The sequence below is a fragment of the Protomyctophum bolini genome (assembly GCF_963924005.1).
Source record: "Protomyctophum bolini genome assembly, chromosome: 18".
NCBI lineage: Eukaryota > Metazoa > Chordata > Actinopteri > Myctophiformes > Myctophidae > Protomyctophum > Protomyctophum bolini.
In genome coordinates, this window is record NC_137879.1 from 15,091,266 (window position 1) to 15,118,759 (window position 27,494).

The window sequence follows — 27,494 nt, forward strand, 5'->3', positions numbered from 1 at the left end:
GACATTCCATTCTCACACACAAAGACACAATGTAGCCACTCGAGTCACACACTGGATAATACAATACACCCATTCAAATTCAGTTGGATTGTCCATAGAGATTGTCAATAGACATTCTGCACATAAATAGGCATGTGTGCATGTGTGAAAATTAATAAATGTATATGCATACACATAGTTTGGATTCCACAGTATTATGTTCTTGCATTCTAATTATAGTCTAAAATCAACATTGGATTTAGTAATTATATCAAACGGAACTGTGGATGTAACATGAAGTTTCGAGATAAGTAAGTAGTCGGACTCGTTACGTAAAAGTGTAATTGGCGAAGTTGATCGAAAGGAGTCACTCAACCTTGCATCGCCCTTTTGTCCTCTTCCACTTCTTCAGCATTCCAGAAGCAAAGAGAACACTCCTCCCCTGCTGGGCCAATCGCAGGTCTCCCCTCATCTGGATGTGGGGTCACATGATCTATCCTCTAGCCTGTCTGGTCCTCTGCTGTCATCTGTAGCCACGGAGGGGTCACTGAGGGAGGTGTGGCAGATGCTGGACCGAGGCCTGAGTCCCTCGTTTCTCACTGAAGGTTACTCACATCTCTCTTAACTGGCTTTTTTACTACACCTACAACTCTTCTGAAAAGTTTGGTTCCATTTTTACACTTTCATGAGTTAGAAATGGATGCATTTACACATGATTGTACTGTGTGTATAGTGTATACTAACTACATGCCTGTGAACCCACAGACATTTACTTCCAAATTTCATCACCTTGGCATTTACATGGTAGGCAGAATTTTAGAAAGAGTTTGAGAGGCTGTACAATTATGTAATATTTAGCTAAACTTGCCAATTACTTTAATTCAAAGTTCAAACACTTGGTATTTGGTCAGCTCTTGCACCTTGCCCTCATGTCCTCACCAACGTTTAATATAACATTACACAACCCATCTCCTCATCCATCATGCTTACAGAGGAATTATAAAATCACAGTGGTCATTACATAGCCTACCATTTGAGCAAAAACTATTCTTTAACAATATTGATTAATAATCTGAGTTGCAATTTGAAGTCGTATAATCAGGTTTATCATACATGTGCAGTCCCAAGCTGCAGAATTCAGTTAGTCAGCATTTGCGTGTTGTTTTTTAAAGGAGAAACTTCTGCTGTAGTTGTGAATCCTATCGTTTTATTTTGAGGAAGACACAACACGTCCAGATGTGTTTTTTTTGTCAACACCTCACGCTGGAACATCACTCCAGCTTATGTAAACATCGAAGCACATTATCTTCTGTAGGATGCAGCCGGTTCTCCAGCATGAGCTCTAATGCAATGCATTTGGAAGTGTTATGTCAAATATGTCCTCCTCACAATAGAATGATAGGATTCATGTTAAATACCAGCAACATTCCCCTTTAAAGACAATATGACCAGTGTGTCACTCTGTCACAATAAACACACTCACACCCATATATAATTCGGAACGGTATGATGCATATCCTTGCTATTGGGCAGAAATATTATATTCAATTTAATCTATTTTACCCAATTTTATTTATAGTTTATTTTATAGGTCTATCATATGACAGTGTTGCACAAAAGTGTTTTGCTTTTTATCATGCCCAAAATATGGATGCCAAGTTTAAAGTGGTTAAGTCTGTCTGCAGGGTTTTTACATATTTAACTAATGAAAAGTATTATTAACCAAAGTTATTATTTAACTAAATAATTACTTTTCCTGTCCTGAACAGTAATGTTTTGGACCTACAAGGTTTCCGGCCACTGGCAGCGATATCCTTTTTGGGAGAGGGTTGCCCAATGTCTGGCCTTGTTTCTCAACCAGCCTTACCAGCAGCCAGATCACACTGAAAATTACTGATCAAGGACATATAACCTAATTGAGCAACGACACTAACCTTGCAAAAGGCCTGGGTACACTTTAAACCACTGAACTGAATTTAATGAAATATGTATAATAATAATAAGCTATTACACAAATTTACAGGCATACTCCTCTCATCTCATTGTAAATAAGAACCTATTGCATCAACATTCTTTCATTGAAGTCTGAACATACTTGTTCACAATGCCAGTGAAATCCTTGAAATTTACTAGGGACAATTTTGTATTTAAAAAACAAATAATTAAATATGGATTTGACTCATGCTCAATATTCATATGTTAAACCTCCATACTTGACGTAATTAATGGAAAGTGTACAAATGTAAGAGCTTTTTTAATATTTAGCATGTGTCTGTGTGTACAGTATGTGCATGACCTGCGTTGATCAGACACATTGACATTATGTCACAATATTATTGTGACACGTTTAGTTGGTGAGATAAGCATTGCTCCACAGACAGACAGCACTGCCAGGCATTTCCAAACGATGGAGGACATTGGCACAAGTAGAAGAACACCTCAGTGTTGCATGCTGGATGCAAGACATGTGCTGAAGTCTGAAAATGTTATCTAATCTGCATGTTTGAGCAAAGCACAGGCTTTCATGGGCATAAGAGAATGACTACGATAAAAAAGAAGAGTACTTTTCTTCCCCGATTTTTTTGTGCTAGGACCCTGCAGCATTCCTTTATGAGTGAACCTTCTGTTTCGTATAGACAAACTGTAATGGCAACAGAGCTGTGAGAGGAGTTGCCAAAAAATGTTGTAATATTACTGTTACAAAGTAATATTGCGTTTACCCGAGGTATATGCAAAGATCACAGCATATTTGTCGCTTTGTCACTTATCGTCATCAAGCGTGCGTCTGTAACGCCCGAGATTCGAACTCTCCCGCATGAATGTCCAATAGCTTAACCTTAACCACTACCAAAGGGATATCCCAATGGACCGGGGGAGATATTAGATCAGGCTGAGGCTCTGAGCCACACTGCTACACGTCCATAGTGAGTAGTGACGTGTGTCGGAGGCACGGCTGGGGAGATTGAGAAAAAACAACAACAATCCAGCATGTAGCTTTGTAGGCTTGTAGCTTTCATCCGTTGAACCCAGCTCAGCTTCAATTTGTAGCTTTGTGTGAACGCAGCATATGACTTTAAGGATAACTGTAGTCAGACTGACTTACATTCACTCGTATGGTATATTCAATTTTGATAGACTGAGACTTACTTATAATTCATGTATTAATTGTTGTCTGTACTTATGATTATGATTATATTCATATTCACTGTTGACAGACAACAAATATCCAGGTATTCACTGCAGTAGACACTGTAATCACTGTTGATAGTCTGTACATACTGTACATGTATATCCATTGACAATAGATTCATGCATATACTGAGATATTGTATATTTATACTTTGGTCAGTAGTAGGGATGCACCGAAAGGGAAATTCTTGGCCGAAACCGAATACCGAATATGATTAATATTATATATAGTTTTTCCTACCATTGCTGTCATGGCCGTACTTGCTACCTGATTTATGGTTATGGCAAAACTTAACTTAAATAATAATCACTATTATGGGTCCATAAATCATTTATTCAGTTCTTTTGAATGCACTAATTGCATAAACTATTCAGTGATATATTTTCTGATATATTTTCTGCCGAAGATTTTCTGCTGCCGAATATTCGGTGCATCACTAGTCAGTAGTGTCAGTCTCGTAAACCATGTGTTATTATCTATTATCTCTTTTATCTTATCCTAATCGTTCTACCTGTCTTACACCGCGGCTCCACTGGATGTGTCAGCGTTGCGTCTCTGTCACCACCAGGGAATGCCCTTTTTAATGAAGGGTGGCTCCACTGCCTACGATGCGTTGCGCTGCGTTCGGTGACTGCTTTAAAATTGCCCCGGTTTGTTTTTTGACCCGTGTCACACTCGTCCAGTGGAGCCCCGCCGTTACCTACTACCCTGTGTTTCACGCTTACTGCCGTTGCTGCTTTCCCCTCAGGGCTCAATAAAGGTTTATCTCAACTTAAGATAATAATAATAATTCATATTGTATTGCATTGTCTGCACCCTCAGGCGAGGCGGAGCTGAGCAGGCAGGACATGGCAGAGCTCAGCAGTCCAGGAGTCCAGGTGAGGGTGCAGGGTGTCAGGGCTCCTGTGCAGGAGAAGAGGAAACCTGCTGGGATGTCACTGTCCTCACAAACAAGCAGGACTGTCACTGCAGGGACGGGCAGGAGCAGCAAGATCAGAAACTACAACATTAAAGACTGATGTATGTGTAACTGTACCAGCCTGAATGCATTGCATATTATGTATGACATGCATATTGGGGAAGCATCATAAAAGCATAGAGATGTGCCCTATAGCTACTTTTGCATTCATAGCCACCTCCTTTCCTGGGGGACCCACGCTGATTCATAGATTAAGCCTGGATACCATAACCAGTGTATCTTCAAATCAAACAAATGCATCATGGAAGCTCACATGAATTGATTCTTTCATGTTTGGCAGTGGACTCAGTGCTGTTGTGAATATGTCTGTTTTATACTTGTATTAATGAATGAATGTGCTTATCCTGGATTCCTGGTACTGTACATTATGTGCTCAATCTCAGCCTGTATATTTTGGCAACGACGTGTCGATACCTTGTTTTACAAAACCACATTCCTTTGTCTCACGGATTATTGTTTGCCTGTTGACTAGCATATGAAGCAATTTTGCAGAACAATATCAGTTCATTTTGACAGAAAAAGATCATGGGCTTATAATATATTTTTGTATGAAACAAATTATGCATTTTTATATTATCATTGTCTCATCTTGTGAACACTATCACCTTTGTGTTGATGATAGTAATGGCAAGTTTAATTACATATTTAAACATATTTAGTTAGTTTAATGAGCTCTTAACGGTAAAGGAGTCCCTTCAGAGTAAATTATTTTAATGATTGTATAGGAGAACAACGATTGTTGTTAAAGAACATCATGTTAGCTTTTTTGTTTGAACTATAGTAACCCCGACAGTCAGGACGAAACCCTCCTTACTTTCTACGTCACTATCCCTCGCTGGCTACAAGCTCCGCCCTTACATCACCCTATCTCCTAGCAATTCCCTCCGGCTATTTTGATTGGACCACACCACACACCCCCGCTCTGTGATTGGCCGTACTAAACATCACTTGGAAAATCAGGATGTGTGTCACCACGTGTGTTAACGGCATCCAATGCATACATTATGATACGGAGCGTAAATATTATGCAATATTGTACAAGTGGCCACTTGTCTTTGTCTAATCGCACTGGACGGATGCCAATGAGAGAGTCACTGTAGTTTAGAATGAGATATCACTATCCAGTCTGCAATCTACGATGTACAATACATGTAGGATAAAGTAGTATCAGATTCATTCATATATATATATATATATATATATATATATATATATACACACACACACACACACCTTTATGCTTGGTTTTATGTTTTACAAACATTTATTTTATACATTTAATGTATTATGAATTTAAGAGACCATAACACTCATTCACCAGTCACCACACAACACATTATTATAATTGTATTTTAATAGTCAATATAATTAAAATAAATTAATATAAGGTATGTAGCCTAATGTATTAATCACATCAGGATAATCCCAGAAAAGAAATTTAGACATTTACCGTACGGTAGGGTAGGTTGCTTCATCAGCTAGTATTCAGTACCATGATGAAATAGTTGTAGAAAAATAGAAGACAGCTCGTTTATCAACTTTAATTGTTCCAAGCATTTGATTTTTTTTTGCTGAGTCAATTCTTTGCTGAGTCCTGTGCACTGTGTGCAGCATTTCGAAAGGTATAACATTGCTCGGGCACTGTGGGCACAGTGGTGTTTCTCAATCATCTCCACGTGCCAGATGTCGCCAATGAGTGAACGTCAGTGATGCTGAACTTGAACTTGAACTTGGCTGCCTCCATGTCTGTCCCCTGTTCGTTTCATCCAGGATGGTGATTTTCTGAACTCTAGACTTCAGTGTTTGATCCATTCCAGGCCAGATAGATGATCACACTGAACTCCAGACCGTGTTGGATCCAGGATGGTTCAGGTAGGTGATCATCTATTCTGAACTCCAGTAACCCTGCTGTCTTGCCATCTCACTTTTTTTTCTCTCCCTCGCTCTCTCGCTCTCTCCTCCCTGTAACAAACTGGGGCCGTTCAGCGAATTACTCCATCACTGGCTGGATCCTGCACCCTGCCTCTTTTCTCATTGGACTGTGCGGCAGAGCCAAGCTGTCAGCCCATGTGGCGTGGCCAGAGCGAATGTGAGACATTTAAATTCATCACAGAAAGACACATTAAAAGAAGAGAGCAGATTTTTTTGGCAGCAGCTGGGCTGGTCAGGGAACGGGAAGCAAGATAGGTAGTGATTCCCCCCGAACAACTGTAGAGAAGCACACGATCACTGCGTGGAGCAGGAGCAGAGGATAAACGGATTATAAACATAATACATGACAGCCAACTGCCAACATTGAACGTCACCATTATTGTGATTTATAGGACATTTATACATCGTCTGATCATCTTATAGGTAAGTTATCGGTGTTAGTCGGCAAACGCGTGTGGCAAATGATTCGATGCATGGTCATTGCTGAACAGCTAGGACATGTTTTAGGTTTGATATATAAGTTAACAGTGAAGGGCCATATCATATCGATGCAATTGATTGTGTCCTTTCTTCACTGTAAAGTGTATCGGTGTCACTTTTTAAATGAATGACCGCTAGCTAGCTTAAAGTGCATCACACACAGTACCGCTTCTGGTCTCCACTGCAATGTTTATATTACGTTTTGGCTCCATGACTTTAAAACAAATCGCGGATCATGTTCTTGACTTGCACGCAATGTGGTAGGGGAGAATTCGAGGAACGTCAAGTTCTTGGTTATTAAACGAACGTCACTCATGTTGTGACATGTCATTGTCTACTGTACATAATTATGTAGGTAGGTCAGACTCCGCGGATTTAATTAATCGGAGTAAATATGTTTTAATAACCGTTTCAGACAGTGCTTTGATTTTAGCATTCCCCTTCGTCATTTATTGCCGATGCCGCATATTAATCTGCGTATATATACGAACACGAGTGTTTTAGTTTTGTTCAAGCCAAGGCCTTGTTAACTGTAGCTGATGAAATGAATGCTTTTGTGACATTTTCCCCAAGAAAAGCGTGCCTGTCACTGTTTTAGTTGTGCTGCTCTGTCATGGTGCACCAGTCATTTCTTTCAGAGATTTATTATCCAGGATTTTATTACTTAGCAGCATCTCTGGGCCTACACAGGCCAGGGTGGTCAATGAAAGCTTCAGTTCAGTTCCTGTTTCACTCAGACTATAACACACGTGTGTGTGTGTGTGTGTGTGTGTGTGTGTGTGTGTGTGTGTGTGTGTGTGTGTGTGAAAGCACTGTCATTGTCTTTGAACTTGGCTGGCAATACTGTCCCTGACTGTTGGACACCAGTGAACAGAGCACAGAAAAACCATAAAGCCAGAATAAGACATGTTTTTTATAAAATAAGTGTCTTTTAGGTTTCTGAACACATTTCATAAAATTATAGTCAAATCAAGTTACCAGTAATTAAGGAGATTATATGACCAGCAGCAGTATATTATGAACACATGGATGACTTAATTATCATGTAGGACTTCAAGCTGCATAGTATGCTCTTTGTCAGTGAGACTCTCCTCGGAAAAATAGCTTGATTGTGCATGAGAGAGGACCAGGCCCATTTTGAAGCTTGGTTGAGGAATTTACCATGCACACATAGCAGCCCTTACACATGTGACCTGGCTGGACAAATCACATAGATGCTACCCAGCCAAAATGTTAGGAGGAGGAGTGTTATTTTCAAGGGGGGGCTTTCAAATAGTCTCACAATCGTCCCTCTTTTCTTTTCATACTGTGAGGCTCTGCCAGGTCGCCTTTTAGCCAGTATGTGGGATATTTATTCCTACTTGTCTTTGATGAGTAAAGTGAATGGGATGTGTAAAATCAATGTGGTCGCGATTATGAACAGCTCTTACAACTGCAACATCCTCCACTCTACAGATATGCTAGTTATCTAGAATTATAGATATACTGTATATTGGTTAGGTTACTTGTTCACGTGTTTTGTTATTTAGTTTTGTTTTGCTTGACCAAATATTGTAGATAGCATGTTGTTTTGACCAATGCTAGATTTGATGTTAATGTGGTAGTTTCTTTGAAGCACTATAATATTGTCTTGACTCTTTACATTTTACGTACATACATAATACATGCATACATAAAATGCTTTATATGTATGTGACTATTTGCCCTGTTGAGTCCATGCCATTTACTCGTTACGTAAGTGGGCTTCTCTTTGGAGGTTATAGGTGCTAGCATGTTCACAGAACTTCACACACTACTACAGTAGATGCACCTTCCCTACAGTACACACACAAACTTTATGCTGTGTTTTAGAATGTAGTCTTATCTCCACTCTCTTCTGACTGTGTGATCAGTCTGGACACGTTTCAGGAACATTCCATGGCATGGTATCACCACAGTGGAATTAACTCATAATATAATACCACCATATATGATTATTCCATATAGCCTATCTGGTGCCTATCTGTCACCAAGTGCTTGTTCCACCTGAGCTTTGGTTATTAATTGAATCCAGTACGGTAATGGAGGCAGATGTTCTCTCAGGTTTTCCTTTTGACATACTGTATCTTAAGGCATATTCATACTCAAGAGAGATGTGTTGGGGTGAGCGTCTGAGTCAATTACCACTGCTGAGTGAAGTCATGTTGTGGTTTTTCGGTGGTCACCTTATCACCTAAAGCTGGAGTATGAATAGGCCTTTAGAGGTAAAGATTTACCCACCGTAATATGACATAATTGTAAGGTGCTATGAAGGTACAATATGCCATTCAAGGGTGCCATGGGTGAAAACATTATTTATAGGGGTGACCTCTAAAACACAGTTTGTGAACCACTGGTTTATACTGTAACTGTAGGCTACACAATGTATTTTGTTTCCTCAGCAGTGTTGACAATTCTTGTCACCACTGTAACAATAACTGGGATTTGACTAAATGATCAAAACAGAGGTGTTGCATTGACTGTGTCATCATTCAATCATCATGCTCTGTCCTGGCTCACCCTTTGTGTTGCAGCAGACAGCCAGTCACTGATCTCCTCAGTCAACCTGCTGTTTGTTTGTGTGTGATCTGGGTCAAGTATATATGTACAGTATGGGAGCTGGTGTTGTTCCATCATGGCCTAATCCCTGGCTCCTGCATCCAGGTGACCAAATCCCATTTAGGCTGCGTTAAGCCTGATTTATACTTGGTCATACGACAGTGTTGATGCTCACAACGCGTCACTTTTTGTTTCAGTAAGCAACAGCATCACACATAATACACCCAGCATGAGATGGCGCAACTCTCCAGGACTGGTGTGACCAACAACGTTGGACCCATGGTCCTGCCTATGATGACTGATAATGATGTCACAGATGTAATGGGTTTACCTCTATGAGATTTATGTCTAGTTGTCACAATGCTGATCTCATCTGTCTTCGACTTGTACACTGTGCGTGTACTGTAGGTAACACACAACACAGACTGGTGCACAGATACAGTAGAGAGTACCTCTTTGCACACGCAGCACGAGTTGTTCTTTTTAGTAGACAATTTAGTTTTTCCCCCATTTTCCCTCCCCAATTTAGTCGTTATGCCAATTGATTCTGCCCCACACACGTTTCTGTTGTCACTGCTGTTGTATCCTACTGACTCACCTGCCAGTGAGGAGCCCCCACCAGGAGGCTGTAGACTAGAGCCTTGGCTTCATCCTACTCGTCCCGCCCAGCACTCCCTGCTGACAGGTGTAGCCCCTGCCCATAAGTACGTGCAATGACCCGGGTTCTCTCCCTCTCAAACACTGGCCAATTGCGTTTGTGTATACTGTAGATGCCCGAGAAAGCTATGGATGCACCACAGTGGACCACTCTGTGGTGTTGGGCAGGGACTTTACCACTGTGTCTTGGGAAACTGATAGTTTCACTGTCTTTGTTGGTTCAATTACGGTTCAATTATAATCTAAATTTATTAGCACAAGTTACATGTGACTTTAATTGAGCATGTGTGTTTACCAGCTGAGCTTGCTAATACAGACCTGGAATTTCTAGTTTGGGGATTAGCGTTGCAATGTGAGTTTCCAGAGTGCCAGAGAGCATCATGGGATTTTGGCAGCGTGCACTGGTGAGTCATTCAGTCATACCGCTTCCAAAATGACGACAGTGGTTGTGTGTGAGCGTGTGTGTGGCGTGATGTGATGCGATGTGAGTGTAGTGGTGTGACACGGGAGAGGGTTTATTGAGTTTCGTGTACACACAGCCTCTGTCTGACTCTGACACACACACACACACACACACACACACACACACACACACACACACACACACACACACTGTGTGTCCGTATTCAATAGATCCAATCCAATACGTCTGAGCTAACTAATCAAGAAATGGAAAGAAAAGAGTAATACAGTTGTACTGTATGATGTAGGCCTATTGTTTCGGGATTCCCTAATTTTTCTTAACATGTGAGCATATGCTTTCAATTGTTTTTGGCATCATCATACCGGTAGTCTAAGTGTAGACTTATCCTGGACCCCACGTTGTGAACCAATGGTCTAAACTACATTTAGACACAGTATATACACACCATGAAGCTTTCATTCTATGCATTCTCTCTTGTCCCCATCTCATGTATTTCTTATAGTGAGGCAGTCGTCTGATACCGTGTCTGTCTCGGCATTTGTTGCACACAGGTTCTGTTCCATTATGTTTACCTCTGTCAAGGATCTCATCATGTTTTGACCAATGGTATCCGTGGCCAAAAAAACATGGCCAGCCACATTGCATTTTGCCCCAAAGAGTGTTTAGGTTGGATCATGCCTGCATACATTTTATGATACGGATACTCTAGTCTACACTACAGTATATACATTTATTTTAAAATGGCTGACGTTTAACTCTATCTCAATATTATTCTATTGTGCCACCAGCCTACATGAAGTTTCCATGCATGCGTTTTAAATAGACTGTTGGAGATACACAGAAGAATGCATTGAGGAGTTGTGCATGGAGGATGTTTGATTCTGCTACATCAAAAGACAAGGTTGTGAACATCTAGTTGGTCACTGGCATATCCGTTTAAAATGAAAAGAATCTGCAACAATGTTTCGGCCACAGTTTGGCCTTCATCACCTGATGAAGCTCACACCGTGGAACATTTTGAACATTTCTGCCAATAAGTAACGCCATGCCCAAAATAGGGACACCAGGTTTAAAGTATGAATCTGCAAGTTTCCGTTGGCATAATACGGTAATTATCATCAAACTGTAAGCATAAAGAATATTGGCAGTGATTTCACTGAGTCACGGGCACTGTCTCGACCGCAGCGGTCACATCCACACACTGACACATGGCTTTCTGTAGGACAGAGAATGGCAACGCACTGGGACAAACAACTGTCCTTCCTTTTGTCTAGTCAGCATTCATGTCCATCTAGGACAGACTACTTTGACTTGTTATTAGGCTGCTTGCCTTGTTCTGCAGTCCTCTGCGAGCAGGCGTGGTAGTAACATTACAAAGATTGAAAAGCGTCTTTGATACAGTAGGTTCAGTGAAGTGCATGCATGAAAGGAGAATAGGAGATAAGGCCAGAAAGAAGTCTCGGCGCCTAAAAGCTTTGCTTTTGTCCGGTGGATTCCCAGGCCGTGCGTGGCTCTTGTGACAACTGTCATGTAGGTTGAAGATGCATCTTATGTTACCCAGTGTTTGGTACAAAGCGGGCACAGGCAGATGAACAGAGGGACCACTGTTTTGAGATGAGGTAGCAGCATCCATCGTTTCTCTGCCTCTAGTGGCTGCTGGCTCCGCCCCAACCCCTGTGGCGTCATTGGCTGAAAGAGGTGACTGGCCTATAGCGGGCATGGAAGTGCCTGCATGGCCCAGAAAAGAAGAACAAAGATCTGAGACCACACACACACACACACACACACACACACACACACACACACACACACACACACACACACACACACACACACACACACACACACACACCATCATGCAACCCAATCCAACACAATACAGTTCACTCATGTGTGATTGTGTGCACACAGACAGTAGCCAATGACTATAGACGACATTGTCTGTTGTAATTGTTCTTTCATGCATTTACAGTAGAATATCAGCTTTCTGAGACTCTGTTAACCAATGGGCACAGTAAAATAAACTGTGTGTGTGTGTGTGTGTGTGTGTGTGTGTGTGTGTGCGCGTGCGCTCTACTGAGAACATTTAAGCTGCCAGTGTGCTAATATAGCATATTTGTAATGGCACAATTTATTTTTGTTCGTTTCAGTCTACTATTTCAAAGCAAATGTTGACTATTTCTATCGCAAAATAAATTTAAATTCTTGGGGCTATAGTATATAGAACGTGACTGACAATGTACATTCACATTCAGTAACTTTGCACAGTTCACATCAAATAAAAGCAGGTTTTATGTGGCGTAATACGGTACACGTGTGTGTGTGTGTGTGTGTGTGTGTGTGTGTGTGTGTGTGTGTGTGTGTGTGTGTGTGTGTGCATGCACACACATTCAACTTTGAAGTGATTTTAATGTAAAATGTGCTATGAAAAGTATTATTATTCAATGTCTGGTAAATGGGTCCGAGGCCTAGCAGGGGTGGAGCATGTCTCTTTGTGTAGGAGACAGTAGACGCCCCCAGGGTACCTTTTGTCTAGACTTTCTGCTACTCAGACCAGCATATTATGCTTTGAATAAAAGAAAAGATGAATTAAGAGTGATAGGAAGATCACAATTGCAAGAGGATGAAGCAAATACCTTAAATATACAATGGTGCACGTAGTATTAGGAGATCCTAGGCTAAATATGAGAAGAAATGGGTGTGGTTATTTTTACGCTTTGACATTTCCCCTTATCTTTCTACGTGGGTTCAGTCTGAGTGCTTTATTTGTACGGCTCATATGACATTCCATTACAAATTCTTTAATGTCTTTTGTCCTTTTACAGCAACGGTCTCAATACATTGCTTTTTAGCTCCATTTGTCATATTTTCATGTTGAATTATTTCGTTGCCATCATGGCTTATCCTACACCCGTCATGCTTACTCTATATTACATCTTCCTCTACTTGTCCACAGTGGTCTAGCATGGAAGAAAGGAAGTCTAAAAATCAAGAATGATAACTATCAATAACAATAATGATGTGAGGCTTGTGAGCATCATCGTTACACTGACAAAGACAATGTACATTAAACAGTTCTGTTTTTGTTGCATTCCGAAGCAAATAATTTGATGACCAGCAGACTATTTGTGTCATGGGGAACCACTGCACATTACAAGAGTCTTACAGACGATAATGAATCTAATCCCAACCCTAGTGGTTCTGGTCCTTGATGTGGACGACGGCTCTTTTAGACAGGTCGTTGTGGTGATAATATGGCTCCGTCATACTGTTCCTGTTGACAAAGAGGCACACCTCTTCTCCCCTTTGTGTTCACAGTAGTTCCAGTATGGATGACATAGTCATAGCAGGGATATCGGGCCGCCTGCCCGAGTCCCACAACCTGGAGGAGTTCTGGGACAACCTGTTGAACGGCGTCGACATGGTAACAGAGGACGACAGGCGGTGGAAGCCAGGTGAGAAGTTGAACCCCAGCCTGCATGTACAAGTTGATAGAGATGTAATGATATGTATTTTCCCCTTCCCGATACTGATTCCGATACCCATAACTTACCGAGTACAGGTCTATCCGATATCCATGTGAAATTTAAAAAAACAAACACATCTAGGAAAGTGGTCTCCAAGGGTTCCTTGAGAGAGTTTCTCAAATGACCCTTACAGGTCTGTACTCTGTACCTCTGAGAGTGTGCAAATGGACCTGTACACCCTCAGAGTTATGTGGGTCCTTGAAATTAAAAAGTCTGAGAACCAATTATATAGGAATAAATACAAATGTCATTAATGTTAAAGTGCCGAAGTTAGTAAAATAATAATATAAATACTAGTACAGGTGTCAGGTAGTCAACTGAAGCATTCAAAACACAAAATAATTGATTGCTGTAAATGATATATCATCATGAGATACATTATGTGGTATCGGATTGGCATAGACTGGCGTACTTGCCGATACCAACATTGTAGGCGGTATCGGCAGCTTTTCCGATACTGACATTTGTATCGGAACAACTTTACAAGTTGATAGATAGAATAAAATATATAAGTTGACAGCATCTTCTTCAGTTCTCCCTGAGCAAGACCGCTCAATCAAAGCATCAGTCTGTTAAGCATCTGGTTCAGGTTCAGACAATAGCCTAATTGCACCTTTTGTCTCGGTTCTTGCACTTAAACTCTGTAGTTGCCCGGAGTCTCCCAGGGCGTTGCACTAGGGGCTCACCTGTTTTCACTTTACACTAAATACCTTAGCCGTAAATAGAAATTCTACAAGCTCACAATGTGCTGTGACGCATTGTGAGCTTGTCGACCCATGTTTGACCCAGAATAGAAATGCTACTAGGGTTCAAGTGGTTAATAATTGTAGGGTGGGTTTGGTTCGGGCTTGAATTGTCATGTTTCAGTCACACTCACTGTCGTTGACCTCACTGTCGTTCGATCCAGTCAGCACGACCCCTTATCAGTGGCAAAGATAAGATATGACGGTCATTATCTCTTGCTTTGAAATGTTGTAATCACAGCTGTAAACATTGTATCTTTACTGCCACTAATCGCTACTTGCTGAGTTATGGTCTTTGCAGTGATACAGTGGTATGGCAAAGTAACTGTTATATTCACGTGCGTTGGGTCATGTTCAACGCATCCTCAAGATCAAAACTCTCACTACCCATGGACAATTCAACACAATGATCAGATCTCAAATCACTGAGTAGACTGGTCCTCTTTGTTTGTTTTGTTGGTAAGACTGTATGTATATTAAGGTCCGGTTAACTATAGTGCATTATAAGCGTATTTATTATGCATTCATAATCTGTTTATAAAGTGTTTTGTTTTGAACTCTTAATTTAGTTTAACTCTGCATAATTGGTTTTATCCGTGTATGTAGCTCGACATCACTGCAGATGGGGGCAATCTCAATGATGAGGCTTAAATAAAGCTTTGCATGGATGAATGTGGGATTTTGCACAACAGGCTTGGATTGTAAGCTCCACCTAAACCAAGCTCTGTTCTTCTGTCACATACCACTTTAATGAACCCACATGAAGCCTGGAGCTCGTATGAGAGCGCTGTGTTGTGAGGTGAGACTCTGTAGTCTCTCTGTACTACTCTCTAGTAAAGCTGCAGACTTTGAATTAGACTTCCTAAGTTCCTGGCAATATTGGCCTGGTGATTTGTAGCTCTCTTTCATCCTCTCTCTCTCACTCTCACGCACACACACACACACACACACACACACACACACACACATGCACGTGCACTCGCTACAACAGCCCTGCCTACTCCCAACAAGCAGTGCCTTCTCGTTTAGCATTATTTTTAATACTGCATTGCACATATTGTGAAGTTGTCGAGTTGCTACATGATAGGCTACATGGCTGTTTTCCGAAGTAGCCCCGTTTATTGACGATGTCCCTTGTCCTTGCAATCAAAGCAATTCTACTCATGCTTAATTTATACTCTGTTGTATGGAGGCATAAAACAACTCTGCTGCCTCAGCTCAGCCTCTCGGTCTTGCTTTCCTCTGATCATCTTCTCTTCCGTCTAATTTAATTTATTGTGTCCTGGACCCGTTTCTTGTCCATTTCTCATTACGTAAAGTGCCTTTTTTCCTTTCCGTGTCTCTCCATTTTTTCCCCTCTGTGTGAATACCACCACTCATCCCCTCAGTGCTTGGCAACCACCTAGAGCTCACATTCAAGTGCTGAATAGGTCCCAGGCAGGCCGGCCGACACCCAGAGTAGAACGCGCGCACACACACACACACACACACACACACACACACACACACACACACACACCTTGGGGGGAGAACATAGAACAGGAAAGAGGGGCTGCTGGTACAGTGTTTGCACAGTGATTTAAAATGGTGCAGACAGACAGACTTTCTGCTGGTTTCCAAAGACAGTATGTTTTGGTAAAGGAGCATCCGTCACTTCTCTACACCAGTACCTGTTAGTAGCTTGTATACGTTTAAAACTCTGACAACCGTAAATACTGTAAGAATGTAATCCAATCCAGTTTTAGTTTTAGTCAAATAATATACATTTGCACAAATATTGAAGTTTCAAGCAACACAGGCTCTTTCTCAGATTTCACAAAAGAGAAGAGCATGTGTTGCTCATAACATTGCTATTTGTGCAGATTTAAAAGTATTTTAATGGGAGCTACTTGGTGTGGAGATTATTGTTTTTAATTTAATTTGCCATTTATCTAGTAATTATCTAGCACATATATCCTGACCTCCTTGTGATTAATACATTTTCATGAATGAAAACAGACTGTTTCCTTCTTTTATAACCTTTCGGTTATTATTGTCTTTTCATTCTGTCACAGGTCTCTATGGATTGCCCAAGAGAAATGGCAAGCTTAAAGACATCAGCAAGTTTGACGCAGCGTTCTTCGGGGTTCACCCCAAACAGGCCCACACCATGGACCCCCAGCTAAGACTGATGCTGGAGATCGCCTATGAGGCCATCGTAGATGGAGGTGAGGACAAAAAGCCTTTATGTGAGGAGGGGGGTGGCATGATCAAGGGTCACCCTGGTGACTCAACCAGTTAGCATGTGTATCACCATACAGCCTCAGACCTAATCCCCATGTCACGGGTACAAATCGGGATCACGACCTGTGTCACAAGTCATCCCCGACATCATCTGGTGAAACAAATGGCTAAATAATGGAGTAGCTGCAGTGTGGCTGAGACTGAAGCGCGTGTGTCTCTGTTGTCGCAGGGCTGAACCCAGTGTCGCTGCGTGGCAGTAAGACTGGCGTCTACATCGGGGTGAGCGGCTCAGAGGCTGGCGAGGCCTTCAGCAGAGACCCAGAGGAATTGCTAGGCTACAGCATGACCGGGTGCCAGCGGGCCATGTTTGCCAACCGCCTCTCCTATTTCTTTGACTTCAACGGTACGCAACTATAGCACAACACTCTGCATGAAATCTGAATCGACGTTTTAAAAGAGTTTTCTATCGAGTTATACTTTGTGAACTACGGTATGGTATAGTTTTTTTCCCCCCACTTAATCCACCTTAATCTCCCCAGGCCCCAGCACTGCCATCGACACTGCCTGCTCCTCCGGCCTGTTGGCCTTGGAGAACGCCTTCCACGCCATTCGCCACGGACAATGTGACTCGGCGCTCGTGGGAGGGGTCAACCTGCTCCTCAAGCCCAACACCTCGGTGCAGTTCATGAAACTGGGCATGCTCAGTCCTGAGGGAACCTGCAAGTCCTTCGATGCCTCAGGTAGAAAAAACCTCAGAGGTCATAGCACATCATGGTTATTTTAAGGGTTAGGGTTATTCATGTGAGTTTTATTCATGTTTAAAATCATGTTGACCTAAGTGCTTTACAATCAATCAAATAGTAGAAACCCCCCCCCCCCACCCCCCCAAAAAAAGCATTTCTTATTATCTGTAAATATTTTTTATGGTCTGTCTGTCCTTCAATGTTGCTGCCCAGGAAATGGATACTGCCGTTCTGAGGCTGCGGTGGCCGTGCTGCTGACCAAGCGCTCCATGGCTAAGAGGGTTTATGCTACAGTTCTGAATGCTGGCAACAACACCGATGGTTACAAGGAGCAGGGTGAGAATGAACCGTCTTCAACAGACCTGCCTGTTGTTCTGTTCTGACTCGTGACTCCTTAGTTGGCACCAAGCACGCAGTCTAGTTTGTCTGTCCACACATGGTTATTGGAGGCATTACGTTCTTAGAAATGCCCTCTTTGTCTGCTTGACACATTATTTTGTTGACTAGTGCCCAAGTAGTGCCCAACAGCTTTTGTATTTGCTAGTATTGGCCGTAGCTGAGTGGGTAGAGCGTCCGTCTGGTAATTAGAAGTTAACTGGTTCATCCCCCCACCCTGCCTAGTCTATGTGTCAAAGAGTCCCTGAGGAGGGTACACACAGTGATAATACCCCAAAACAACAAACAGTGACTATATTATTATCAAATGCACATTTTGATCTCAATTTGAAGAAATTGAGAGTACACTTATGCACGCATATTAAAGACATTATTTCTGTTTTGTTGCCCATCTCCCTGGCTAATACCCAGGCACCTCTAGCCATTTGAAATACAAATACAAGTAGACGGAGACCTCTGTAAGGTATAGTGTGTCAGACTACTTTAAGCTAGAGTTTCTTAGCATGCACGCATGTATGTGCACACACAGTATAAATAAGGGAATGCACTCGTGCTCACCTTTCAACCATTCACTCTTCACTTACTTGGCTACTGAAGCTGTGTCTGTTTATAAACATGGACATGGTTGATGAGCAAACTTACACACATGCCTAAAGCGACACATAGTGATATGACAAGCTCTCTGAAAATGACATTCAATCAATTGACTGAGTCTTCATCTTTCTACATATCTATGTTCACAAAAGTTTCACACTTATCATTCCAAGCACATATACACATATACACCATGCTTTTGGTCGGGCTGTGAGGGTCGTTGTTTGTAGGTCAGAGTTGAACTGGTGTGACACAGATGCAAGCATTGGAATGAGGAGCTATATGCAGACAGGTCCAGTGCTATAAATATTAACTGTAGAATTTTTCAGTTACCACCTTCTCTGCATGCAAATGGCCCAGAAGGATTCCCAGTCAGTCTCATATTTACATTATTAATTAACTTCATGGCACTATCATGTGAAATAGACTGCATGTCCATGTCTCTCATATAACGAACACACACACACACACACACACACACACACACACACACACACACACACACACACACACACACACACACACACACACACACACACACTATAGTCCTTAAAGCTGCAATCCAGAAATGATTCTGTATAGTACAGTATGTTAATACAATAATATCTAACACTATTGGGTGGTTGCAGGGGGTATCTCTACTTTCCATTGAGAAGTTCAGACCCTGTGTTTTGCAGTAACACTAGTGGTTGACAAGTGCTATTGCTTGAAGCTCAACCCATTCAGGGTGTCTCAGTGTTTCTCCTTATTTGAATTTAGTCGTCTCTCATATAGAATAATCCTACCTATATTGATCCCGAAGAATATTTCTGAATGACTCTCTCCTCCCTTTCCTCTACCAGGCGTGACGTTCCCATCGGGTGACATGCAAGCGAGGTTGGTGCGTTCCCTTTACGAGGAGGTCAATATCAGCCCTGAGCAAGTGGAGTATATTGAGGCCCATGGTACCGGAACCAAGGTGAGCTCACGTACAAGGCCTTTTTATTTGCTTCATCATTTCATCACTAAAACAAGCTGTCTGCAAAAATGTAAATGCACCAGTTGGAAGTTTGTCTTAACGACTGTGGTGTCTCTTGCTTTTCTGCATCCAGGTTGGTGACCCACAGGAAGTGAACGGCATCGTCAGCGTGTTCTGTCAATCGAAGCGAGACCCTCTGCTCATTGGCTCCACCAAGTCCAACATGGGCCACCCCGAGCCTGCTTCTGGTCTCACCGCCCTCGCCAAGGTGAGACGTGGAACAACAAGGCCTTTGTTTAGGAAGATTTTCTCTGGTCCCCGAATAGTTGTTTAGTACTTCACACTTGGTCTAGCTTCATTTCGATTCACTTCATTATTCAGACTGAAATCCCTTCCCACGGCAGCACCAACCAATCAAAATAGTAGCAAAGCAGACGTCAATGTGGGTTGCTGCTAACGAACACGGTCAACGAGCGCTATTAGCATGTAAACGACGGTAAAATATGTCGGATGATGATGTTTCTAAAACCTGTCGTTTCTGTAAAGAAACTATTTATCATATGGCGATTTAATAGCCAATTCAGGGGCTGGAGCCAGGCTAGACTTGGCCTGGAAACCAGACGAATAATCTGATATTAGTCTGGCCATGCCATGCTACTCCAGACTGAGTTCAGGATTCAAATTCATCTGGTCTCAGTATTAACTCAGCATTTATATTTAGACAGGCTATGGTAGAGAGACAACAACACAGGTTTCAAGGTGGAATCGAACCAGGAGATGTTTAGATCACGGTTTCCCAAACCGTGAGTTTGGGACCCATTTGTGGGTCACGGATGCATTTTTATGGGTTCCTTGCATTTATGATTTCCATAAATTAGAAAACAAATGTTTAAGCAGTAGTGAAAATAGCCGAGTTTGTGTCGTCTTAATTTCTCCTGTGGGTGACGGGCAAAAAAAAGTTTGGGAACCACTGGTTTAGATTTCTGTGGTCGGCGCACTACTATCCACTACTATCCACTACTATCCACTCATCTACCGGTCGCGCCGCCTTGCCCTCCCTCCGTCCAACAGGTGGTGCTGTCTCTGGAGCGAGGCGTGTGGGCTCCCAACCTGCACTTCAACAGCCCCAACGAGGACATCCCGGCGCTGACGGACGGCCGCCTCCTCGTGGTGGACCGGCCCATGCCCGTCCGCGGGGGCATCGTGGGCATCAACTCCTTCGGCTTCGGAGGCTCCAACGTCCACGTGATCCTCCGGCCCGTGGACGGCGTCGCCCAGAAACCTCCCAGGTATGGGATGTCGATTATCCATGAATTCGTGAATTATTTTAACCGCCCCACATGTCCGTTCCTCAGCCACGTGTGCATTACAGTCACAGAAAACCGCCCAATGATAGAACCGCAGTATTCTTTTAAATTGAAGAATGGATTCATCGATTAACAATGGACTATTTTTAACGTACCTATTAACAGGATGACAGAAACGCCCCCCAGGGCGGTCCCAAGGGTCCTCCAGGCCTGCGGTCGCACGGAGGAAGCGGTCAGCGTTCTGCTCAATAAGGGGAAGGAACACACCGACGATGACCACTTCCTGTCTCTGCTCAACGAGGTGGCCGACGTTCCCACGGCCAGCATGCCCTTCCGAGGCTACACTCTGATTGGCTCCCAGACTGACGTCACGGAGGTGCAGCAGACCCAGCCCAGTCCCAGGCCTCTCTGGTACATCTGTTCAGGTGAATGGTCTGAAATGATGTCAGAACAGGTCAGCTCCATATATGGAGATCTAAGGGATTGAGGTTTGAGGTCAGATCTAGACTTGCTGGCGCAGATCTGCACATGCACACATCGGTCCTGGGTGACGGCAGACTGCTGGGCGAGTGCTGTCTCTTTGCCATGGGATCAACTTTGAACAAAAAATGCACAATGAAAAACTGGTATGGCCGGGGTCCATGGCCATGGCCAGGGTTCATGGCCATATATAGTGTGTCTTGAGTGTAGACTAGAGGGTTTGATGATGTCAGCCTGACATATGATGGACTGACAAGCATCTAAGGGGTCTCCATGATGTCACGAGATGTCATGAGGTCAGATCCATATAGATCTAAGGGTCTACATGATGTCACGAGATGTCATGAGGTCAGATCCATATAGATGTCACGAGATGTCACAAAGTGCGTTACCATAATGGAGACGTGGGTGACTAACTAACTAACGGACGGGAGATGCAGGTTTTCATAGTAAACGTGACCTTCGGTCGCATTAATCGTTGGAAGCCAAAATGGTAAAAAAGTGATTGATTAAACAGCCCGAAAAGAATGGCAGTGTATAAAGTTTAAAAAAAAATAGCAGATCTACAAGCTCATAGAGCGGGTGGCGCGCTACGAGTTTGTAGGTCTGCTATTTTTGAAAAATCAAAGAATGACTGACATAGAAACATAGCTTCTTCAGAAAACTGTCAGAATGTAGAAGACATTTTTTGAATCTGATCTCGGGTCAGTGTAGTTCTCTAGCTAGAATATCCTTCGGTCCAACAGCATATTGAAGTGAATGTGTGTCTGACGTCCACCCAGGTATGGGCACCCAGTGGGCGGGCATGGGCCGCAGCATGATGCAACTGCCAGAGTTCAGAGAGTCGATCCTGCGCTCCGACGTGGCTCTGAAGGACACGGGACTGTGCATCTCCACACTGCTCATGGAGGCTGACGAGAACACCTTTGAAGACACAGTCCATGCCTTTGTTGCTCTCGCTGCCATACAGGTATGGCCGAGCCACCATCTTGATATGTGGGAACCTGGCTGGGGCAGAATAAGTCTTTTGAAATTAAACATTCCATTGAAATGCTTCTTTTGTGAAGGACATTTTTCTCATTTTTACTCATAGTAATATAAAGTAATCACTGGTGAAATGAGACATCTTCCACAGTTTTCATTTTGTCTAAGACAGGGGTTCTCAACGTTTTTGGCTGGGGACCCCCGGAAATGCTTTGGCAATGTCTCTGGACCCCCGCCCCCTCCCGACCCCCAATATAAATTGACTGCTACAATAACCTTAATAATAGAGACAATACACCATAAATAAATACTGAAACCAGATATACATTAGGGAAGGTGTATGCATGTACTATGTAAATACTATGAATCTAGAAACAGAGGGTGTAGGGATAAGTGAAAAGTGGTTCCCTGCCACACTGTGTGGTCTCCATCAGAGCCCGCTCTGGATGTGTCCTAGCTCTGGTCCATATAGCGTTAAGGACATCTCCTTAACGCTACGGTACTTTCAACTTCCTGCGCACGCATGAAATGCAGCACAGGCTGTCAGCCGTCGACTGCTGCAAAAAGAAAAAGAAAACGCTACTCGCCAATACAAAGATGTTTTTTGTGGAGTCGAAAGGCCTACTTTCCCTAGTGGTCCCCCACCACACATATAAAATGCACCTTTTGGCCATTTTCTGGCCAAAAAGTGTGTCGTCGGGGGCTCAGAGTCTGTCCACTAAGGGAAAGTAGGCTTTTGACACGACAAAACCGTCTTTGTATCGGTGAGTAGCGAAATCGTAATTTTTTGGTTTTGCAGCAGTCGACGGCTGTGCTGCATTTCATGCGTGCGCAGGAAGTCGAGAATAACATATCGTTAAGGAGAAGTCCTTAACACTATGGACCAGAGTAGGCGTGTCCCACCGGACACAGATGAATGTATAAAGTAACACAAATCAGCAACGGTATACTGAACTTGTCTCTCTGTCTTTCGCAGATAGCCCAGATTGACCTGTTGACCAAACTGGGCCTGGAGCCTGATGGCATCGTGGGTCACTCTGTAGGGGAGCTGGCCTGTGGCTACGCTGACGGCTCCCTGAGCCACAGTGAGGCCGTTCTGGCTGCGTACTGGAGAGGCCGCTGCATCAAGGAGGCCAACCTGCCTCCTGGAGGAATGGCTGCAGTCGGTAAGGATGGAGTGAGGAGGAGCGATAAACTGCGTGTGTGTGTGTGTGTGTGTGTGTGTGTGTGTGACAGTAATGAACGCACTGTAGTCGCAAGCATAACACAGGGTGGTTGAACTGTTCCTCATTTTGCTGGGGACCACTTGGAACCCCCATAAGGACCCACCGTGCTGTGTTGTTGTTCAAAGTGTCTGTATTCATATTTTCCAAGTCACATATATGGGTCAATAAAACGATGTGCCAAGTGTATGTTACCCCTCCCTCCCCCCCCCAAAGTTCCCGCTCCGAAAGAACCACAACCCTGGAATCTTGTACCATTAGCAAGAAAAAAGAAACATTAACAATAAAAAGATATAAACAAGTGAAAGAAGTTAAGTATGCACATTGCACAGTAGAATATGCTCATGGAGGTGTGTTGTAATCATTTGTCTGTGTGTCTCAGGGCTCACATGGGAGGAGTGTAAGGCTCAGTGTCCTCAGGGAGTGGTCCCAGCCTGTCACAATGCAGAGGACACGGTCACCATCTCTGGTCCTCAGGTAAACGGACACTTAAAAACCACTTAATTTGGTTGACCGGAGTCCCTCAGGGCTCCATACTAGTGCACCTTTCTCTTATCGCTCTACAGTCCACACTAAATATCTTCGCTGAGAATAGGCGATCTAGAGGCATTATGTAAGACATTTGGGGCGGAGTAAGATGAATGATCATAGAACTGAATGTACAGATACTACTGTATGTGCTGAACCCAGTTATTATGTTGGAAGTAATGTACACGCATAATGCTATCCAGATGTGGTCAGAACACATAGTGAAGCTGTGGTAGGTTACAAGAGTGTCTTTGTCTTGTAGTTAGGAGGGGGGGGGGGGACACACTCCAATGAAATTCACATATTTATTCATTCTTTGTTCAGTGCATGTGTGCACATTGTATAATCTTGAGTTTGTAATAACTACCTGGAAATATGTGTCACCTGCTTCATATTTTGGCACACAGATCATAATAATAAAAAGATCCTGATTAACAGGTTTTCCCCTTTAAACAGGACCTCATGGATTAAAGTTTGGATTCCATAGAAGCGAGCATGTCTTCTATGGAAGACACATTAAGAGCTTGCAGTTAGGGTATTTGCATTTATTTTTAAGATTATAGCGTTTGAATTGGTCAAACTAGCAGTTCCAGAAGCATCTTCCATAAAATAGTCTTGGATAGGTCATATAAAAGCAAAGGTTAAAGCCTCAATCAAGCCTCAAAAACATCCAAATGTTACATATTGTGGTAGTTGTAATAGTTTAGGACAGTGCTGGTGTGGGGGGCTCCTTTCACACTGTTTCACAAATCACACAGACGCACACTGGGACTTGGCTATTTAAAAAAAGATTCGTTTTGGTTTGCTTTAATTCATGGGACCTGACTCTAAGACTATATAGACCCCACATGTTGAACCACCTTGATGACATGAACTGTGTTGTCTGTCTGCCTCTTGCAGGAGGCTGTGAGTAAGTTTGTGGCAGAGCTGAAGGAGACCGGCGTATTTGCCAAGGAGGTGCGTAGTGCTGGCGTCGCCTTCCACTCGTACTACATGGCCGCCATCGCTCCAAACCTGCTCGCGGCACTTAAAAAGGTAACCGCCAACTACTGACCTACCTAGTATGACAGTGACACCTACTGGCAAACATGGGTAATACAACCATATCTTCATTTTGGCACACCCTAAATCAATTATGCAATGCCCATTTCCCCCTGCTAAGCATAATTTATCAAGAATAGATATAGAGAGAATGATGAATTTTAATTTTCTGGGTGGGGAAGGTATAGGCCGGGCAATGAAATGTTTTTAATGTTGAAAATCAAATAAAACATATTTTTTATATATATATATATATAAAGGGGAAAAAAGAATAGATTGTTCTGATCCATATATCAGTTCAATGAACATACAGGATTTATTTCCCCTCCTCTGCAAGGTGATCAAAGCGCCCCGGCAGCGCTCTTCGCGGTGGGTCAGCTCCAGCATCCCTGAGGCTGACTGGGCGTCGCCCCTCTCTCTGTACAGCTCTGCTGAATACCACGTCAACAACCTGGTGAGCCCTGTGCTCTTCCAGGAGGCGCTGAACCACGTGCCTGACAACGCCGCCGTGGTGGAGATCGCCCCCCACGGTCTGCTGCAGGTATGGCATCAGGGTTGCAACTAAATTTTACAATTAGAATATGAATAGTTGGTTTTAGTTATTATTTCAGTTATACTAAAACGTATTAAAAAAACAAAAGTCATTGTGAAAATGTCTATGGTTTTAGTCTTTGTCACAAATCTTCAAAAATAGCAGATCTATAAGCTCACAGTGCAATGCAATTTGCTTGTAGATCTGCTTTTTTTCCTGACCTTGTTTAATCTGGCTCCTGACTAAGAAAATCAAATAAACAAATGACATTAAAACTCTTAAAAACTAAACTGAAATGGAAAACAGAAATTCTAAACGAAATAAAAGGAATGAACGACGCGACACTATAATAACTATCCCACCCCTTCCTTTCTTTTCCGCTGCCATAGGCCATCCTGAAACGCAGCCTGAAGCCCACCTGTGCCATTCTGCCCCTGATGAAGAGAGGCCACGCCAACAACCTGGAGTTCTTCCTCTCACACATTGGCAAGCTCCACATGAGCGGGTCCGTAGCTGCCTCGCATGCGCTGCATCACATCACACGTGCTGTATAGAGCAGGGGTTCTCAACCTGGGGGTCGCGACTATCACTTTGAGTTAACCACATTCAGCCTGCCTTTCCTACTGTATATTGGGCAAGTAATTATTGTCAAAAATGTTCTACAAGTTCACAAAGCATCGTATCGTGACACATTGTTCGCTTGTTGATCAGCTTTCTTCCTGCAACACTCTTGTATGACAAAGTATAAAATAGGACTTAAGTGCATAACAGAAAATAATGATAACATCTAATATAATAATTTAATAAATAAATATAAATGTATTTTGTCCGATCAGTCGGGCCAGCAATGCTTTTACTAGATTAAACTGAAAACCGGAGTTACTTCTGTTATACATTTTTATTCTGGGCTGGCCCCCAGACAAGAAGCTCTGCTGTACACCGTGGATCTTCCTCTTTGTCATATTTCTACTCTTCATTGTTTGTTTTCTGTGCAGCATCAGTGTGAATATTAACCGCTTGAGTCCGTCTGTGGAGTACCCGGTGCCATCTGGCACTCCGCTGATCTCCCCCCTGGTGCAGTGGGACCACGCCCAGACCTGGGACGTCCCAAAGGCAGAGGACTTCCCCTGTGGCTCTGGGGGATCTACGTCTGCCACTGTCTACAATATTGGTGAGACTGCAGTAGTGTAGTCCCCAGTATACGCTATATACGTAGGATGCCGTGCCGACGTTTTTGAGGAAAAAAGAAATACCGTCTGCTAATCATTTCCATTGACCACGAGCGAGTGTGTAGCCTAATACGCGCACATGTCGCGCAGGGAATAATTATTGTATACCGTCTGCTTGCTCTGGCACAGAATCACTTACTGTACATGTGAGAAAATGTGCTTAAATTTCATCCAATCCGACTCCCTCCCTCCATGACACAGACATCAACCCAGAGTCCCCAGACTACTACATGTTGGGTCACTGCATCGACGGCCGTGTCCTCTACCCGGCCACCGGCTACCTGGTGCTGGCTTGGAGGACCTTGATGAGGAGCCTGGGCGTTGTCATGGAAACCACCCCCGTGACCTTTGAGGACGTCACCATCCACAGGGCCACCATCCTGCCCAAGACTGGTGAGGACAAACATTCTGAACTGTATATTTTACATGTGATGAACTAGAACGAGTTATTTCTGTTGCTTTAATCCTTCACTAAAATACTTGAAGCTGACTTGACAAGGTGTTTATGGTTTTATTCTCACCAACAAGGTTTTATATTTTATTATGCAAGTCCTGTGTATGGTTTAAAGTGATTAAACGCAGATGAGTAATTACTCATTGAAACAAAAGGAGGAATAATATTTCTCTGATAGACAAGAGTCTACCTGGCACCCCTACTACTAATAATGCGAATGGACAACGGCGATGATGAATTCTGTATCATATTATGTTATAAATATATTGTGTCAACATGTGGAGAATACATGATTTGATATTGATTTTCATCGA

General features: G+C 42.9%; 2 protein-coding genes across 3 annotated transcripts in view; both read left to right on the top strand.

The window, feature by feature from the left end:
- The window catches only part of LOC308333539 (coiled-coil domain-containing protein 57-like), a 32,028-nt gene extending 27,524 nt beyond the window's left edge, over positions 1 to 4,504 (top strand). Inside the window, exons 21-22 of the mRNA XM_080789998.1 lie at positions 392 to 584; positions 3,992 to 4,504. Of these exons, the coding sequence (XP_080646124.1) occupies positions 392 to 584; positions 3,992 to 4,188 (390 nt within the window). The 3' untranslated portion in view covers positions 4,189 to 4,504. The remainder of the gene's footprint in view (positions 1 to 391; positions 585 to 3,991) is intronic.
- Positions 4,505 to 5,921: 1,417 nt separating this feature from the next.
- LOC308333292 (fatty acid synthase-like) overlaps positions 5,922 to 27,494 on the top strand; it is a 52,659-nt gene continuing 31,086 nt past the window's right edge. The window contains exons 1-18 of one of the 2 annotated variants that reach the window (XM_080789593.1): positions 5,922 to 6,020; positions 13,537 to 13,673; positions 16,543 to 16,695; positions 16,941 to 17,114; positions 17,251 to 17,451; positions 17,668 to 17,790; positions 19,287 to 19,402; positions 19,536 to 19,670; positions 20,474 to 20,691; positions 20,875 to 21,134; positions 21,972 to 22,159; positions 23,150 to 23,339; positions 23,779 to 23,873; positions 24,825 to 24,959; positions 25,303 to 25,506; positions 25,887 to 26,002; positions 26,493 to 26,668; positions 26,928 to 27,119. In XM_080789593.1, coding sequence (XP_080645719.1) covers positions 13,547 to 13,673; positions 16,543 to 16,695; positions 16,941 to 17,114; positions 17,251 to 17,451; positions 17,668 to 17,790; positions 19,287 to 19,402; positions 19,536 to 19,670; positions 20,474 to 20,691; positions 20,875 to 21,134; positions 21,972 to 22,159; positions 23,150 to 23,339; positions 23,779 to 23,873; positions 24,825 to 24,959; positions 25,303 to 25,506; positions 25,887 to 26,002; positions 26,493 to 26,668; positions 26,928 to 27,119 — 2,803 coding nt within the window. In that variant the 5' untranslated portion in view covers positions 5,922 to 6,020; positions 13,537 to 13,546. Of the gene's footprint in view, positions 6,021 to 6,089; positions 6,504 to 13,536; positions 13,674 to 16,542; positions 16,696 to 16,940; positions 17,115 to 17,250; positions 17,452 to 17,667; positions 17,791 to 19,286; positions 19,403 to 19,535; positions 19,671 to 20,473; positions 20,692 to 20,874; positions 21,135 to 21,971; positions 22,160 to 23,149; positions 23,340 to 23,778; positions 23,874 to 24,824; positions 24,960 to 25,302; positions 25,507 to 25,886; positions 26,003 to 26,492; positions 26,669 to 26,927; positions 27,120 to 27,494 lie in introns of those variants that run through there. The other variant, XM_080789592.1, reaches the window with a different exon arrangement.